Source organism: Sceloporus occidentalis, unplaced genomic scaffold, assembly GCF_023333645.1.
Source record: "Sceloporus occidentalis isolate IW3139 unplaced genomic scaffold, rSceOcc1.0.p SCAF_66, whole genome shotgun sequence".
Classification (NCBI taxonomy): Eukaryota; Metazoa; Chordata; class Lepidosauria; order Squamata; family Phrynosomatidae; genus Sceloporus; species Sceloporus occidentalis.
In genome coordinates this window covers 1,819,070-1,838,128 of record NW_028317046.1, presented here as the reverse complement: position 1 = coordinate 1,838,128, position 19,059 = coordinate 1,819,070, and the positions used below count along the sequence as shown (strand labels likewise).

Sequence of the window (19,059 nt, the reverse complement as noted above, 5' to 3'; positions counted from 1 at the left end):
AGACACAGGGCCAACATGAGACAGATCAATTTATTATGGTTCACATGGAGATAAAACTGAAATACATCCCCCAAAGCCTTGGGGTCCTTTATTCCGCGGCGGTCGGTGGTTTCTGACGCAGAGGAGGTAACTTGGTCACGGGGCTGCGCTTGGTTCTCCCCGCTGGATAGTCGGGAACCTGAAGAGGTCTCTGACTCCTGAGCTGTAAGCTCTTGTTGACGTTGTTATGAGGATACATATTACTGGACAGAGCGCGGGGAGCCACTCCATAGCCGGTGACCGCAAAGGCAGAAGGCGGCAGATTCTTGTAAGAAGTGGAATAAACGCTTCTCACGTCTTTGGAGGAACTTTCTCTCCATTGCATTTCTTTCACCTTCTTCAGACCATAGTTGGTGGGAGGCTCCGAAATTGAAACGTTTCACTAAATACGTTACCATGTAGCATCGCCCTCTGTAACAAATGTCAGGCAAAGATACGGTAGGCCGGTGCCTGGCACCGCCTCCCAACAACCTTTAGCGTTGCAGACGCACATCTGTGAATTATCGGCGATTGGCCTTAAAGTGCCAGAGCCGATTTTATCCCTCCAATTTGGCCCTGGGTGTCATATATAACTTTTATTAAAGAAGAATTAATAATAAAAATATTTTTTTTATATTTAATCCTAACTTTTTCATCTATTTTTTTTTTTGTTTGCGTTCTATGTTAATAATATGAGCAGAAACAAACCAGAAACAAATCTTTTATTTATATCGCGCCAACAATTTCTGCAGCATTTCTTACCGTCTGGGTCTCACAGAGCTAGAACCGACAGACTAAGAAGAACCGACGCATTGGGTAAAGAGGGCCCGGCTCGCAAGCTTGAGAGATTACGGCATTATTCAACGCAGAGCAACCATAAATATGTTTATAAGCGCTTATTATGATAAAACATAATACTTTATTAAATAAGGTTGAATAAAAGTACACACTGACAGCTAATTTATAGAAGAAAGTCTACAATAATAAATATAAATAATAAAAAAGAGATGAATATTACTAAGGTAAGGAGCACCATCTAGTGCTGCAATAACATTCATGTCCATAAGGTTTGTGAAAATATTACATTTTCCAAATATATATTAATTTTAAAGAATTATGTCGAATTAATTCAAAATGAAATTACTATATTTTGATTTGTTAAGGTAATACAGGGAAGAGAGAGAATACATAAATAAAATTAAAATAAAAGAGTTGGTATTTACTGGAAGGCCATGGAGCAAAAAGATTGCTTCCCAGTTACATGAAATATTAGTTTGCCGCATTCTTCATCTAAACAGTGACTACTAGTCAATTAAAAAATAAATAACAGAAATAAAATAAGAAAAAAAGTTAGGAAAAATATTATTCTTGGTATTTGGTGACATAAAAAAAATTGTCCAAAATGACTTGGTATGTCTCCTTTCGGATGAACCACGATGGAGATTGCGAGCCGGGCGTCTCGTCCGACATCAGCGCCTGACCTCACAAACGCTCTAATCAGGGCCGGCCCGACAATGGAGCCGAGTGTCAGCTTTTTAAAGCGAAAGTGAGAGAAAGGGGCGCCGGTGTCAGTACCCGCTCGGCGCCCCTCGCTCTCTCCTCTGCGGCGAGTCTCCCTGTTCGGTCTCGGTGCTGGCTTGTAATGCTGAGTGCCGGAAGATTTCCGGCGCTCAGCATTACAAGCCTGCACCGAGACCGAACAGGGAGACTCGCCGCAGGACTGCTGAAAGGTAAGTACAAGAAGGGGGGGGGGGCGGCAGGGACGGAGGGAGAGGAAGGGTAGATAAGGGGGGGGGCGGCAGGGACGGAGGGAGAGGAAGGGTACATAAGGGGGGGCGGCATTTTAAAATTCGCCCCAGGCGGCATTTTGCCTTGGGCCGGCCCTGGCTCTAATGGATGAACGGGCACCAAATTCTCACAGAAACTCCCCAAAATCTCGTGGAAAGCCTTTTGTGGAAAGTTTATATTAATGTCTATGTATTTAGAATGTGATGTCATAATAGTCCCTGCTGGTGTAATGGTCAGGTGTCCCAATACTTTTGTCCATGTAGTGTATGTGATATTTTGTGTATTACATGTGTATTATATCAACCTAGGTAGTCGAAGGTGCTGTATTTCCTTTAAGACCGTTGCCTTGAACTCGTTATTCCTTAAACTATATATAAAAGGGTTTAGCAGAGGCGCTACGATAGAATACATCACCGAGACCAGCCTGTCTTGATAGACTGAGTCCGTCGACTTAGGAGTCAAATAGACAAAGAAGAGGGACCCATAGAAGATAGAAACAACTGTGACATGAGAGGTGCAGGTCGAGAACGCCCTCTTCCTTCCGGAACTCGAGTGGATACTCAGAATAGCCAAGATGATCTTGATATAAGAAATCATTGTTACCACGAAGGAGCTAACTGATATTGCTCCACTGACGATGAAAATAACGAGGTGGTTGACCCAGGTGTCTGCGCATGCTAATTTAAGTATTGGTGAGATATCGCAAAAAAAGCGGTCAATCTTATTGTCGTCACAGAACGGCAAAGAGAACGTAAGAGCGGTGTGCACTAAAGCGTTAGCGGCACCAACGAGCCACGAGCTGCTTATCAGTTGGCTGCAAAGTCTTTTGTTCATGATGATGCGATACAAAAGCGGGTGGCATATGGCATTATACCGATCATACGCCATGGCTGCCAGTACATAGCACTCCGTGGTACCCAGAAGAAAAGCACAGTACATTTGGAGAGCGCAGCCATAAAACGAAATCGTTCTCTGGTCGGCTAGGAAGTCCGCTAACAGTTTGGGAGAGAAGACCGAAACGTAACAGATTTCTAGAAAAGAAAAGTTTGCGAGATTAAAGTACATAGCGGTGTGAAGGTTTGCACTGATATTATACATAAGAATGATACACGTGTTTCCAGCCACGGTTAAAACATAGATACATAGAAACAGAGCGAATAAAAAGGGCTGAAGTTCAGGAATCTCGGAAAGTCCCAAAAGGATAAATTCTTTTACTGTTGTGTCATTTCCTCTATTCATTCTTCCGTGATTTTTTTCTGTAAATACAAGAAAATTATTTTTCTATTTTTTTTTTTTTATTATGTTTTTTTAAAACACGATAGCATAGAATTTACCGGCAGATCTATTCGTACCTCTAGTCGCCCATTTTTCCTGCTGTAAAGACTCAAACCTTAATCAGTCGTTGGTCTCGTCTTAGATTCAGGAGCCGTATGTCTATCCCGCGCATGTTTAATACCCTCACTGTATTACCCTCTACCCCTTCTGCTGGGAGGCTGTTCCACGTATCTACCACCCTCTCAGTAAAGTAAATCTTCCTTACAGCGTCTCTGGTGCAGAACAAATCCACAGTTCGCCATCTATTTTAAACAGATCTCGGTTTTGCCAAGTAGAGTGTCCATATCTTCTTAAATGTATTTAATTAAAAAAAGTAGGAAAAACCAAAGATAAATTCCTTCTTTGTAACACAAAAAGCTTTGATATTCTGAAAATTAGTGTTAACCCATTCAATACCAAGCTAGATAAAAAAGTTTTAAAAATTTGCTAGCTTTAAAGTTGTGACTAATACATTTGTGTACATTAAAAAAAAAAAACATTAAAAAGTGTGTCATGTCAACAAAAAACACATTGTGAACTTACTGTGACCAAAGTATCTGTAATCATTAAGGACACAAATGTAAGGATTTATGTCAACATTCCCGGAGAATGCTTCTCAAAGACTTTATAAGAAGCAATGAAGCGCTTTCTCGTCTAGACGCGAAAAAAGGAAACTTACACATTTCTCTTGTGTTTATAATTTACTCTTCCATTAATATAGGAAATAAAATTCGATATGGTTTTATTTCCGAGAAAAATGAACACGTTCCAGCCAAACACATTAGATGAGAACGAGTGTTACAGATCCATGTTAAAAATGTAGGATTTTATGCGGCGTTGAAATTACTTCTAATGAATCCTTTATATACGGTGATAATAAGTCGTTGGGAAATGATCCTGACAAGCGCTTTTTATATATGATAAACAGAATGGCATCTGTGTTTCATTAATGTTCAAATGGGGAATTCATCATGCTAAATAATTACATGTATATTTTTCCTTTAATTGCCCTGATGCAGACAGTAATACTCTAAGGTTTACCCCAACGCAAACAAATTCTAACTATAGGGTTTAAAATATAGCTATACGCTTCAACTTTAATAAACTTCTAAGATGATTTTGAAAATTTTGAAGGGCAAAAAAAATGTAGGACTCATTAATGCGATAAAACACTAGAAGCTGGTAAAATGTGTATAGAGGATTTCTCAAGATGTTATACCGTAGACCTATAGTTGGTTAAAATTCCACAACTACATGTTTCTTTCACTAAGTCTTTGAGTCATAAAGATGAGTGAAAGGAGAGAAGGAAAAGGAAGAGAGGAGGAAAAAGAGATAGGAGAGGTGTGACAAGAAAGAGGAGGGAGAAGGGTGAAAGGAACAGAAGGTGACGAGAGAGGAAAGATGGAGGATGAAGGAAGAAATAGGAAAAGAGAGAAAGAAGATGAATGGGACAAGAGAAAGGAGAGAGATGGATGAAAGGAGAAATATAGGGAGATGGAAGAGAGACAAAAAAGAAAAGAGAAGATGGAAAGGAGGTAATGAAAGCGAGAAAGACAAAAGAGAGAAAATTAAGAGGCAAGACAAATACCTACACACAAACACACACTAATTCTAACACAAATACTCAAACTAAAGGACACTCACTCTAACACAGACACGCACTCACACTAATACAGATACTAACACACAAAGACACTCACACCGATACACACACAGACACTCATACTAACACACTCTCTTTCTCCATCCCTCATGCAGCTCATATACTCTATGCCAAGCCTCAGCCTGTCTTCAGGTCAACTCACACTTAAACCTTAACTCTTTAATCAGGGACTATCCTGGTCAACTTGGCATGTGTGGCAACCCTGATAGAAAGAGATCTTGTGTACTTATTCCTTCTTGCTGCTTATATTACTATAACTCACACGGTATTCTATAAAACACTCAAGTTATTTTATTAAACACACCATTTTATACAATGGTTCCCTGAGTATTCCCCCCCCCCCATAGCAACACAATAGATCTTTATTGTGCAAATTAGCATATTCTTCATTAGAAAGATCACTAGAATTACAATAGCTCATTTAATTTTTGTTTCACAAAATGTATTTGAAGGTAAAACTTTAAATTAATGATTATTTTTCATACTTAATACTCTTGCGGATATGGGAATTCTCTGATGAATACACAAAGATGATCATCCCTGCTTAACGGTCACTTGGGGCAGACTGCACCCTGCTCACAGATCAATACTACAGGGTTTCACGACGAATGAACCCTGATGAATCAGTTAGAAAACGCACCGGTGGCCGCTCCGTGACTTTTTTGTTTGAGAAAAGGTTACCGCCAACCAATTAATGGGATCTTTCCTTGAGTTAGATCTCAAAACTCTCCAACAGGTGAACTTGGTAAATACAGAATACTAAGTAATCATAACCAACCGCGTTGGAGCACAAAATATTCCCCCCAATGAGTAGTGATTAAAATTAAATTATAATTAATTATTTATTATTAATTAATTAATGTAATAATTTTACTCTATCACATTTTATAAAATTCATAAATTATTTTAACGTCTATATGATTATATACACCATACTTACCTGCTCAGTGGGGTATTCCAAATACTATATATTTATATATTATTTTACAAGACTGGAATTATATTAAGATGCACATATGACATCAGAAGGACATCCTATTCCCTAATATTATAACATGTGCAACATTTAACATTTGTCACAAACAGCCAACTTTTGTTTCACATATATGTTTAAACTTTAAACATCCATGTAAACATTCTATAATGTAAGAAAAATGTTAATTAGTTTAAAAAAGTTAAGAATCTTTGGGATGGCTATAAGGGAAGAGATCAGTCTTAATATAATCGTTCTTGTCTATAGGTTGGTTATCGATAGAAGGTTGTGGTCATTACTACTTGTCACCATAATTCATATAGATATGTGGTTGTGTTTAATATCCCACATTGTCTAGAAATTTCGGAGTTGCCACTTTTAGCAAAGAGGTTTTCTTGACACCCTTTGAGAAGTTGCATTTGGGGTTCTGGCCATGGGCATGGCTTTACCAGTGACATACAAAAATGTTTGCTTTAGCAGACAGAAAGGAGATGAGAGAGAGAAGAGAGAAGAAAAAAATAGAAAGCAGAGACATAGTAGAAAATAGAGGAAAAAAATAGATTAAAGAGAAAAAGGAGAGGGGAGGAGAGAGGAAAAGGCGATAGGAGAGATAGAATGGAGAAAGAAGATGGGAGATGAGAGAACAAAGAGAAGAAATAGAAGAAAAAGGGGAAGAGAGGAGAAAAAATAAAAAAAGGGAGGAGAAATAGAGAAAGGCAAGGAGAAAAATAACATGGAGTGTAAACCAGGGCTCACCTCTTTCTTCTGGGTTTATCCAGGTGAAACCTAAACAGGTGGCAACCCTAGCAGCAATTAACAGTTTATGGTAAAAGTTCACAGTAGGAGACATTAGTAAGAAAAAAAAACAGCATAAGATTAGCATTTCTTACTTCTCTCACGTAATAATAAATAATATGAAGAAAGAAGGACTCTAAACACACGATGGAGGATCATTTGTTTTTATTAAAATGTTTTATTAAAATTTCTGTATTGAGTGAAAGAGTAATCAAAGGAGAGAGAAGGGGTAGGGGGAAGGGAAGAGTCAATAAAAGAGGGGCGAAGAGAGGGGACAACCATTTGAAATATGAAACACTTAATGAGATTGGACCATAAATCGCACACACATTCATCTGAACACGCGTACATTTCTGCTAAATATTGTCACATCAACATTTTTACTTTCTTTTTGAGATTTTAAAATTTATCAGGTAGCTTTTGGGTTTCTTAATCAATGATACATACATATATTATTGGCACATGGTATATACCGTATATCATTTCAGCCAAGCCTGACATTTGCCTTAGATATGAGCCAAAACATGAAATATGGAAAAAAAAATATATAAAATAATATCTTTTAATTTATTTAATAAACTAAACATTCTTTTTTTGCCTTTTCTATGTAAATGATTAGGATGAGTTCCTCCTAGAATTTTTTTAAGCCACGTGTTATTTTTACGAGAGCTACTTTTACATCATTATTCCTTAAACTGTATATGAAAGGATTTAACAGGGGAGCGATGACCGCGTACAAAAGAGAGGCCAGGCTGTCCTTATGCATGGAATAACTAGATTTGGGTCTAAAATACATAAAAATCCCCGAACCGTAGAAAATTGAAACAACCGTGAAGTGAGAGGTGCAGGTGGAAAAGGCTTTCTTCCTTCCAGAACTGGAATTCAAACTTAAAACGGTGGAGACGATTTTAACGTAAGAGATCATCGTTAATAGAAACGATCCAATTATAACGCAACCGGCTACAACGAATAGGACGATCTCGTTGATCCGGGTGTCCGCGCACGCCAGTTCCAGTATCGGTGGGACGTCGCAAAAGAAATGATTGATCCTGTTGGACCCACAGAAGGATAGAGTGAACGTTAGGACGTTGTGTATTAAAGCATTAATCGCACCAATGATCCAGGAGCCAGCTACGAGCTGAACGCACACTTTCCGGCTCATAATATTGCAGTATGAGAGCGGGCGGCATATGGCGTTGTATCGATCGTACGCCATGGTCGCAAGTATGTAACACTCGACACCGCCGAAGAGAAACGCACAATACATTTGGATGGAACACTCGCGAAACGAGATCGTTTTACGGTCGGTTAGGAAATTGGATAACATTTTCGGAGCGATGACGGACACGTAGCATATTTCTAGAAAGGAGAAGTTGGCGAGACAAAAGTACATCGGGGTTTGAAGAACAGAACACAGATGATAGGCGAGAATGATACACGTGTTACCGCTCACGGTGACGACGTAGATACATAAAAAGACGGCGAAGAGAAACGGCTGGAATTCAGGGTTCTCCGTCAGTCCAACAAGGATAAAATACGTTAACGATGTCCGGTTTCCTTCCTCCATTCAGTTTGGTTCTGTAAAGGGATTATGAAATATGCAGAAAATATCTTACTTTAATGAGACGGTAGTAGATACATGGAACAGCTTCCCATCAGACATGTTGCAGGCTATTACTTTGAGGGAAACACACATGGGATAGACATACGGCTCCTGAATCTAAGACGAGACCAACGACTGATTACGGTTTGAGTCTTTACGGTAATTAGATAAAGACATAAAAAGAACCCAAAGAGAAAAGGCTGATATTCTGGATATTCTGCGTTGCCTGATTGTCCAGCAAGAATAAACTCTTTTATTTTTCTTACATGGATGATTTTGCATTTTTTTTAGAGGGTCATTTTGTTATTTTTTGTAGGATTAATACTATTGGCATAAATAAATTACTGAGAAGAAGAAAAAAAATCCTCCGTGACGGAGTCTAAATGTTACGCAGATCAAACAGATCATTTTTCAAGTGCATTTTCTAAACTGCTGAAAATATAAAATGAATGGGAACGATAATTGTATATCATTATTTTTTTCATATTTTTTTCAGTTTTAGGATTTGCCATATAATATGTACAGGAGACGCTAAATCTAAATTTAACTTGTAGATCCCGGGTGGCATTTTTGTAATTCAGTGTGTTTCTTCAGTTGGATTCTCTGGGTATTTTCTTATTTAAAAAGAAAAGGTTTATTTAAAAATAAAAAGATTTTAATTAATTTGATTGTTTACCTCCCCCCCCCCTCTGTTTATATATAATATATATATATATATATATAATGTTTCTATAGCATTTTTACAGCTAGGGACAAGTGTACTTATTATCAGAGTAATTTTTCTTTCTATTAATTAATCATATTAAAACAATATGCACATTTTAAAAATCTATGTTTAAAAAAAGAAAAAATATTTATTGTAATCATATATTTATTCACAATGTAAAATGTATTATTATTCTCATATTTTCCCTAAAGTATGGACTGACAATTGTATCATTTTAATGAATTTAATGAATTCACCATTCTTCCTTATTCAAACCAGTTTATTTAGATTTATATTTATGAAACCCAATATTTGAAAAGGTTGGGAAAATAAGACCAAAAAATGATTAATAATATTATTAATATTATCCTTGTTGGATTCAAACTGAACAAGGCAAAAGGACGACGTACATTCTACAAGTAATTATTTCCGATAATGCAGTCCGGAAAATGTTGTTGGTGCATTATTTATGAATCATAAACCTAGAAACGGATTAAAAATAGATAAAATTTACTGAGTATAACATTTTTTTTTTAAATTAAGGGAAAAATACTAAATAGGTGCCAAATTATAAGGAGACGCCAGTGAACTTACTGTGTAGTCATGTATACAAGTTATTGAGAGGAATTGCTGCTGATTAAGGATGTGTTCCAGGCAGAAATTACTCTTTTGTCCTTGTTTTTAAGGAAGAAATTGTATCGCCCTCGCCATTGATTAGGAAATAAATGTCCGTGATAATTTGTAGTTGATCTGTAAACTGGATTACAAATTGAGATGAAAGGGTTAACCAAGCTCCTCTCGGTTGTTACCAAGAATGTGATTATTTACTGATTTATACCCTTTAGAAGGTCTTTTTTTTGGTGACGTCACTTACGTTCTGGGCTAATGTTGCTCTGGGGAAAACATTAAAGTGATATTTTTACACACAATGAAAAGTTTACATGTCATTCTGGAAACAAACAATTGACATTTTTCTTTCCATATTTTCCTAGTGCGGAAGTTAATATATATTTAATTAATAATTAATTATACTGTTTTAAAAAATGTATGTTTTTGGACATAAATATTTTCACATGTATTGGGTTTTTTATATAGGAATGCATAATATTTATATGCAGGGCCGGCCGAAGACTTAACGCCGCCTGGGGCGAAGTTTAAAATGCCGCCCCCCGCCGACGCCGGGGGGGGGGGCGGCATTATCTACCCCCCCCACCGGTACTTACCCTTAAACAGTCCTGCGGCGAGTCTCCCTGTGCTGCCACGGTGCCGGCTTGTAATGCTGAGCGCCGGAAATTCACGTCACTTCCGGCGCTCTGCATTACAAGCCGGCACCGAGACCGAACAGGGAAACTCGCCGCAGAGGAGAGAGAGAGGGACGCCGAGCGGGTAAGCGAAAACCACTCGGTGCCCCTCTCTCTCTCTCTCTCTCCTCCGCTTCAAAAAAAACAAACGCTTGGGGCGGCAAAGTGCCGCCCCTTCTGAAGTGCCGCCTGGGGCAATTGCCCCAGTCGGCTCCATTGTAGGGCCGGCCCTGTTTATATGTTTCTTGTATTCTGCAGGGAAAATCTAACTCCCAAAGAGAGAATTCTGGATGCAGTTATATAAAAAGTACCTAAAACTTTAATGCAAACGTTTCTTCAATTAATTCAAATTCAATTTACTGTAAAACTAACCATTAACCCCTTATCCATTAAGAACAACGCATCGTGAGCCCATACATGTACAGGGTTTGTCATGAAGGGGTTAACCACCTTCTTTACTGTGGACCGAATTTTCACAATGACCACTTCAACAATCCATGGTCGTCCCACTTTTGGATCTATTCACTAAGATGTCTATTAGTCAGCTGAGTTATGGGTCAACTTGACTGGCTAGATTTGACTTAAGTTGCATGCCTTCACTTGTTAAGACTCACAAATTTGTGTGTTGTTGGTGAGGTCATGTGACTTTACATTTTGCCAGTTTGGCCTGAAACTCACACAAATTTAGCCCCCACCCCCACAAATACATAGAAATTAACCTATAAATAAATAATTTATGATAAATATGAGAGAGAGTGAATGAGAGTGTGAGGGAATGTGAGCACCAGAATTTTGGACAACATTTCGGACAGAATTGACTCATTTTCATCCAACTTGTAAGGGGTCTGGCCACGTTTTCATGGCTTTGTACCGAATTCACCAAAAGTTGTTAAATTTGCAATTTGTGCAAATCCGGATGCTCAAGTCTAGTATGGAAATACTTATTTCAATGCTTATAAGCATCTACGTTAACCCCTTAGGGTGAACCTTCTCTTCAGCTTCCTATAGGAGGCAGTAAGGCGATAAGTATAAGGGTGGGTCTAGACCCCCAAAGATTGAAATTGCTAGGAAGCAGCTCGTAGATTAAACAAGTAACCTATAGGCCCCCAAGTTTTGGGGCAAAGTCTGGGATATGATTATCATACCTAGGAACTTAATTGATGAGCTGACCCTGAGAGTCTTAAAATAATAACCCTTTAATACCCTGGCATGACTATTCTGTGTAGTTACTCGTCAAGTGTGTCCAGTTTGCTATAATTTACAGAGAATTTGGAGTTTTTCTTTCTATTTCATCTTCATAGATCAAACTTTAGCGAGTCGCCTGCGGAATCTTAAACCTTGATTAAGAGCTGATGAAGAGATTGTTATAGCAATTACTCCAAATAAAGGAAACGCAGACATTAGCTCTCTCTAAAAATGTCACATTAAAAAATAATAAATTAGTACATTTCTCACATCTAATTAAATATAATTAATGGAAATAATTTGTTTTATGTTACCGTAGCTATTTCTCTCATCCACAATGTATTATAATTTTGGGCCTTTGTCTTTTTTTGCCAATGTATTTTTAAAGATACATTAAATTTCGCATATTGAAAATGAAAGTGAAATATTTTATACAAACATATTTACACAAAATATTAAAAAATAGTATTTTTTATTTAACAGTAAATCATAAAAATATTTACCCTGACATATATTTCACATAAAAAAAATACAAATTGCTTTTCTTGGGGTCAGTACCTTTAGTCCAATATTGAACAAATATTGGTTTAAAAACATAATTTCTAATTTTAGATTATTTATTATATTTTTCAGTAAGTAGATGTGCAAAGGTTAGTCTTCTTCGAGAGGTGTACAAAAATGTCATATTCAATCTTTAATTAATCAATATTTAATAACACAAATATTCTTTTAAAAATGTCTGTTTTTATTTTACAGTATTCATTATATTTTTTAGTATTTCTGGATATTAATGCCCTCTTAAAAGTCTTATCATCGACTATCATGTAAACACTTCAATGCAAAAATAATCATACAAAATAAGTAGACCGCGCAAGTATACGTCATTAAATTATTTTTTAAGCATATTTTTTCTTCTTTTTCGGGGTTTAATTTTAAGGTTTCAATTAATTAGTGAAGCATCTAAACTAACAAACATAAGACATTATTTGGCCAATGACTGGATCCTTTATGTGCTCTATGGGGGTTCCATACAGTAGGGTTTGGTCGATGTGGTTGGCTGGAACTAGAGTTTCACGTCGGCCGCTTTATTATTGGCCAAAATGCTTAGGATTAGTTTGATGAGAGCTACTTTAATATCGTTATTTCTTAAAGTGTATATGAAAGGGTTCAACAGCGGGGCAATTACTGTGTACATCACCGAGGCCAGTCTGTCCTGATACATCGAATACGCTGATTTGGGTCTAAAATACATGAAAATGGCGGAACCGTAGAATATAGCAACAACCGTGAAGTGGGAGGTACAGGTAGAGAACGCTTTCTTCCTCCCCGAAGTGGATCGCATGCTTAGAACCGCTGAGATAATTTTTATATAGGAAAACATGATTAATACGAACGAGCCGATGATGACGCAACCGGCTACGCCGAAAAGGACCGCCTCGTTGATCCGGGTATCCGCGCACGCCAGTTCCAGTATAGGTGGGACGTCGCAAAAGAAATGATTGATCCTGTTAGACCCGCAGAAGGGTAGAGCGAACGTTAGGACGTTGTGGACCAAAGCGTTTCCTGCAGCAATGAGATATGAGCCCAGTACGAGCTGGAGACAAGCTTTCCTACTCATAATAGCGTTATATAGGAGCGGGAAGCATATGGCGTTATAGCGATCGTAACCCAAAGCCGCGAGCATGTAACACTCCGCACCACCGAAAAGAAATCCAAAGTACATTTGAAGGGCACAGCCCCGAAAAGAGATCGTTTTATGTCCCGCAAGAAAATTCGCCAACGTTTTGGGGACGATAGTCGATACGTAGCATATTTCTACGAAGGAGAAGTTTGCGAGACAAAAGTACATCGGGGTTTGAAGAACAGAACACAGATTATAGGCGAGAATGATGCACGTGTTACCGCTCACAGTGACGACGTAGAAACATAAAAAGACGGCGAAGAGAAACGGCTGGAATTCAGGGTTCTCCGTCAGTCCAACAAGGATAAAATACGTTAACGATGTCCGGTTTCCTTCCTCCATTCGCATTTATTCTGTAAATATAAGAGATTATGGTGGTAATTTGAAGGAAAAAAAATAAATAAGAAATTATATAAAAAGAATTATATTCAAGCAAAGTTTGAGAAGTATTCTTTGGAATTCTTTGGAATGGAATGTTCCTGCTCATTGGAACGTTTGGTTACTATGGTGATAAAACCACTTTTTCAGACTTTGTTTTATTTATTCAAAAACGTCCAAACATAATCTGAGTAGCGTCTTGTAGAAGAACAACAAAGAAATACAGACATCAGGTCTCTATAAAGAATGTCACATTTAAAAAAATAGTAAAACAGTACACTTCTTACATCGAATTCAATGTAATTAATTGAAATTATTTATTTAACGGCACCGTACCTAGTTATCTGATCTCTTGGGTTTTTTTTACAATTTATTTCAAAGGGTCATTAAACTCGATTTTCTATAGAAACTTTTCAGCATTAAAACACATTTTGAAAGTGAGATATTTTCAGAATGCTGTAGTATGTTTAAAGATAAATAAATATTAAAAATAGTCATTTTTTTTTATATAACGGTAAATCGTAAAAATATTTACCTTGACATATATCTTGTTGAGAAATATTCTTTTAAAAACATCATTTTTTATTTTATATTATTTATTATATTTTTCTGTGCACAAGTAAATATTGTTACAAAAATGTAATATTAAATCTATCAGAGTTAGATAAAACTTTATTTTTATTGATTTTTGGCTAATTTTAGTACATTTAAAAAAAGTGTAATTGAAAATACTGAATTTTAATGGAAGCAATAGATACAAAAAGATAATGTGTTGAGTTGAAAATACAAGCATTTTATAACGGATTAAAAGGATAAAGTCTGGAAACGCCTTACCTCTTGTTACTTTGTGTAGGTGATCGATGAGACCTGCGAATACCTCTGATATTGATTAGCATTCCAAAATGTGACAGATGTTTCTTTAACTTTAATAGCAATAATTAAATACAAGTCATCAACAAACCAAAAATGATCAATTATTAATAATTCTTCTAGCACCTTCAGCAACGATCAAACAATAAGGAATTGAGACATCAAAAAAAAAAAAAATGTCTCTTCTGTAATGATAAATAAACATGCAGAGATGTAAATGCTGGGTAAATGGACATTAGACCCGAGATACAGTAACTCTAAAATAAATAAATTTATGCTTTTTTTATAGTTTTACTCTGGCTGACATCACGGATATTCGTTGCTAATATTACCAGCTGCCGAGGGAATTCGCCGTCGTGCTTTACACACAATGAAAAGTTTGCATTAAGTCGAGGTGAAAAGACTTTAACCATGTAAAAGAAAATCTTTATATTTGTTTATTTCATTTTGATTAACCTGTTCCAGGGGGGGGGGATACACTTGGGTGTACTTTACCTTGAGATGTGTTTCTTTGGAAATATAATAATAGCTTTTTTTTTTTTTTTATTAAAATGTGTATAATATTGGAACATGGTGAGTGGAGTTATTTAACTAAATATTACAGAATTTGTCTATTAAGATCGGAATAATAAAAAAAAAAATATATATATGTGACATTTTTTATAAAGGTCCAGGCTTATGGGACTAAAATGTAGATAGACCGTATTGTTGCTTTAATAAATGTTCAAGTGTTTATAGGTCATTTTCCTTAAGGGTCTGATCGTCGTGTAGCCAGAGACGTGTTTACCTTGGGTGCTTTCCTAGGCCTGACTATGCAGCCGCTTTCATCACTGCAATGTTGGGATATGACATCATACCCTGGTGATCTGTGTCTTAAAGGCATATTCCATCCTGCGGGGGCTGTGCCGGCCCATGAAGAAGCAGCACACTGAGGGTGATCTGCTCCCTGGTTTTCATACCTGGGAACCTTCTGGCTCCGGCTGATGTTGCAGGCGGTACCCTCTATGTCACGGGACACATGCTATTTTTAATGGGGAAGTGGGAGCGGAGTGGGGAGTGCCGCACTGCCGAGGTCCCCCGTAGTGAGCTGGAGACCCGGAGAAGTGGCTCTGACCCAGAGTCTCCGTTCGAAACCCAGAGAGTTCCAGCTGGTTTTGTCACAGGCCTGGGCCGGAATAAATCACTGCATGAAGCACCTCAGCCACCAAACCCTCACATCTTGTGCGATGGTCTAAATCCTGCCCAGCGCGTCCTACACGGTGCTCTGCCATTTATATGATTGGAGGTGGTGGGCTGTATCCTGAGCTCCACAGCTTACCTGCCTGAATGCCCAGCGAGTTACCCACTTTATGAAACCAAATGAGGTCCATGGGTGCAGAAGTGGTGCGTTCACTCTATGTCGTAGCCACCTTGTTTACAGGTATCCCACAGCACAGCCCAACCTTTGGCGAGCGTAGGAGTCCTCCATGTCGTATCAGCATTATTGTGCAACTGGAAGTCTCGCTGTAGGGTGAATAAGGGTTCCCTGTTTGTTCTAATGTCTCAATACATCCGCTGGTAAGAGAGAGGGGAGAGAGAGAGAGGGAAGAGGGGGAGAGCAAAGTTAAAGGCGGGAAGAAGGGTTAGTGGAAGAGGGAGAGGAGGACACGGTACAGTGAAAAAAAGTTTATTTTTATGCCCATTACTTTATGTCACACACATTAGTATATATATATATATATATTTAGTTATATACAATTTCAGAGACTGGGATAACCAGAATAACAGGACAACTGTACATAATGCACAGCATGCAGCCGGACGTGTAGATGTGTTGGTGTGATGTTATATGGTATTATCACTGATGACATCATAAAACATTGCACAGGGAGTGACATCAGGGGTCGGGAGCTGAGCTCTACTGGTGCTTCATTCGCATGAGAGCTTCTTTAACATCATTATTTCTTAAGGTATATATGAATGGATTTAATAGCGGCGCAATTATGGTGTACATAACAGAAGCCATCCTGTCCTGATACATCGAATAGGCCGATTTGGGTCTAAAATACATGAAAATAGCGGAACTGTAGAAAACAGCAACAACCGTGAAGTGGGAGGTACAGGTGGAAAACGCTTTTCTCCTCCCTGAACGCGAATGCAGGCTCAGAATCGTTGAGATTATCTTTACATACGAAAGCAAAGTTAATATAAATGACCCGATGACGACGCAGCCGCCGACCATGAACACCACGATCTCGTTGATCCAGATGTCCGTGCATGCCAGTTCTAGTACGGGCGGAACGTCACAAAAGAAATTATTGATCCTTCTGGAACCACAGAAGGACACTCGGAATGTAAGGACGGTGTGTGTTAAAGCATTTGCCGCACTTATGATCCATGATCCAGCTATAAGTTGAACGCAAACGCTTCTCCTCATGGTTACCATATAAGTGAGCGGGTGACATATAGCTTTATACCGATCGTACGCCATAGCGGCAAGCATGTAGCACTCGGTGCCGCCAAACAGAAAAGAGAAGAACATCTGAGCGGCACAAGCTTTAAAAGAAATTGTTTTACACTCCGCCAGGAGGTTTGCCAACATCTTGGGGACAATGACAGAGACATAACATATTTCTATAAAGGCGATATTGGCCAGATTAAAGTACATAGGGGTATGGAGAGTGCAACTCAAGTTATATATAATGATTATGCACAAGTTTCCACTCACGGTAATCAGATAGATACATAAGAAGACCACGAAGAGAAACAGTTGATCGTGAGGGTTGTCTGAAAGACCAATGAAGATGAATTCCTTTATCTCCGTCTGGTTTCCTTTGTCCGTTTTATCACAGTTTGTGTCTGTAAATAAAAGAGAGACACTAAGATGGATTTAACTGGTACATACTGGGGATTTTTAGGCTTGGAGTACATGAAACACTATGGGGCACAGCATTGTTAAATAATAATGGGTGCCCTCACCTTCTAAATGAATACAGATGTTAAATATTATACATTGTCTCCATTGTATATCGCTGTGGAATATCATGTAAATCCACCTCTAGATTGTAAGCCTGAGAGCCGAGCTCCCTTTACTTAATGTATCGGTTTGTCTTAGTCTGTCAGTTCTAGTTTTGTCAGACTCTTTGAATGTAGGGACTGTAAGGAGTGCTGTGGGAACTGTTGGCACTGTATAAATAATAATAATAATAATACGTAACGATATAGTAATAATAATTAAAAAAAATAATAATAAAATAATTAACATATACAACATGGCATTAATAAATTTGTTTTTGCTGTAAATTTTACCTCTGCTCATGGTTGAAGTTTTCTCTCCGAGATATGTAGCTTCTTGCACTAGATGGTCAGGCATGCGCAGACTCATGCACAATATAATGCAGGTATAGTCCTGGAATCTGGTACTTGGGCAGACAGTACGATTCCAACACAATCTTCACAGAGCTAGCGTGGAAGACGAAGGGGATTTTACAATGTATGCCAACGATGTGCCTCGGGTGGATGACAGAGCCGGAAAAATAAAAACCTAAATGACTCGAATAATGAAACATTAAATTATTTTAGTTGTCATCATTTTTAATGTGATTCAAGAACAAAATCACAGATTTGATAAAGTCCATGGGCTTAAAATACTAGACTAGAATTGTCCAAGTGGAACTCACCCTTAAAAGTTTCCTTGTTGCATAAATTAAAGGTACAGAGCACCCCAGGTCAATGCCACTTAAGGCCCTCTTTAAAAAATCATTAAAATGGTTCTTCAAGAAAAGTGAAATGTTTAGAAATATTTAATCTATGAATTGCAATAGATAGCGTAAGCAAATACCTTAAATTGTACTTTTTGGGGATTTTTTCTTTTCACCCATTTACATTTGCCATATAGGTGAATCTGTTTTTGGAGCTGATGTGTATGTCTAATAATGTCTATTAACCTCACTTAAAGATCGTTCTTGATCTGTATATTTGGCAAGATTCTTTTTATTTATGAATGGGCGCACGCATGCGATGGGCAATGAAGCAAGGAAAGAAGAAGGCTGAACAGCCAATCAGATCACACTCTGTGACCTAAAGCCCTCCCACTTTTCTTGCCTGGGTGCAGATGGACTTTAGGATAGCTAGATTAGGAGTACGTTTGAATTGGTACCCACCTTGGTGCTTAATCTGTGATGCTATATTATTAATTCTAAATATTAGTATTGGAGTTTTGTGAAGAATCGTATCCAGAAAAATGTCTTTCTTTCAAAAACAGGGACATTCCTAAGTGACCCCAAACTTTTAAACAGTAGCGTAAAGGGAGAAGCGAGAGGAGAGATGTGTTAGAAATATTTAAGTACATAAAGGAATTTAACAAAGTACGGGGGGGGGGGTTGACTTTAAGGGGGGAGAATGTTAGAGGCCATAATCTAAAATGGCTTAATGTTTAATTTGAGGTTTTTACAACAATAAAAAATGGACAAATAGATTAGCCGAATGGTTCCTTGTTTGAGCATTACTAAATAAAAACTTTATTTAATCAGGTATTTGTGTCGGTGTATGGGTTAAAAAAACAGATTGATAAGGTACAGATCAAAACAATCAAAGTTAATTAGGTCAGGATAAGAAGAGTGAGAAGGGGCAATGCAAGATAAATGGAGAAAGAAAGAAAGAAAGAAAGAAAGAAAGAAAGAAAGAAAGAAAGAAAGAAAGAAAGAAAGAAAAAGAAAGAAAGAAAGAAAAAGAAAAGAAATTAAAAAAGGAAAGAAAAAGAAAGAGAAGAAGAAACAGAAACAGAAGCAAATGGGTCAGTTTAT

The 19,059-nt window shown here is 37.7% G+C and overlaps 4 protein-coding genes across 4 annotated transcripts; all 4 read right to left on the bottom strand.

Moving 5' to 3' along the window:
* Positions 1–2,100: 2,100 nt before the first annotated feature.
* On the bottom strand, positions 2,101–3,045 carry LOC149286831 (olfactory receptor 5G9-like). The gene has a single exon (XM_089493656.1). It carries the CDS (start codon positions 3,043–3,045, stop codon positions 2,101–2,103), a length of 945 nt encoding a protein of 314 aa, XP_089349782.1.
* Positions 3,046–7,182: 4,137 nt separating this feature from the next.
* On the bottom strand, positions 7,183–8,118 carry LOC149286830 (olfactory receptor 5AR1-like). Its single transcript, XM_089493748.1, has one exon. It carries the CDS (start codon positions 8,116–8,118, stop codon positions 7,183–7,185), a length of 936 nt encoding a protein of 311 aa, XP_089349874.1.
* Positions 8,119–12,409: 4,291 nt separating this feature from the next.
* Positions 12,410–13,375, bottom strand: LOC149286829 (olfactory receptor 5AR1-like). Its single transcript, XM_089493654.1, has one exon. The coding sequence runs from the start codon at positions 13,373–13,375 to the stop codon at positions 12,410–12,412; it is 966 nt and encodes a 321-aa protein (XP_089349780.1).
* A 2,797-nt stretch (positions 13,376–16,172) lies between these two features.
* On the bottom strand, positions 16,173–17,573 carry LOC149286828 (olfactory receptor OR9H1-like). Its single transcript, XM_089493653.1, has 2 exons — positions 17,564–17,573; positions 16,173–17,113 (listed from the first exon to the last, which is right to left on the bottom strand). The coding sequence occupies exons 1-2, from the start codon at positions 17,571–17,573 to the stop codon at positions 16,173–16,175; spliced, it is 951 nt and encodes a 316-aa protein (XP_089349779.1).
* Between the last annotated feature and the right edge of the window lie 1,486 nt (positions 17,574–19,059).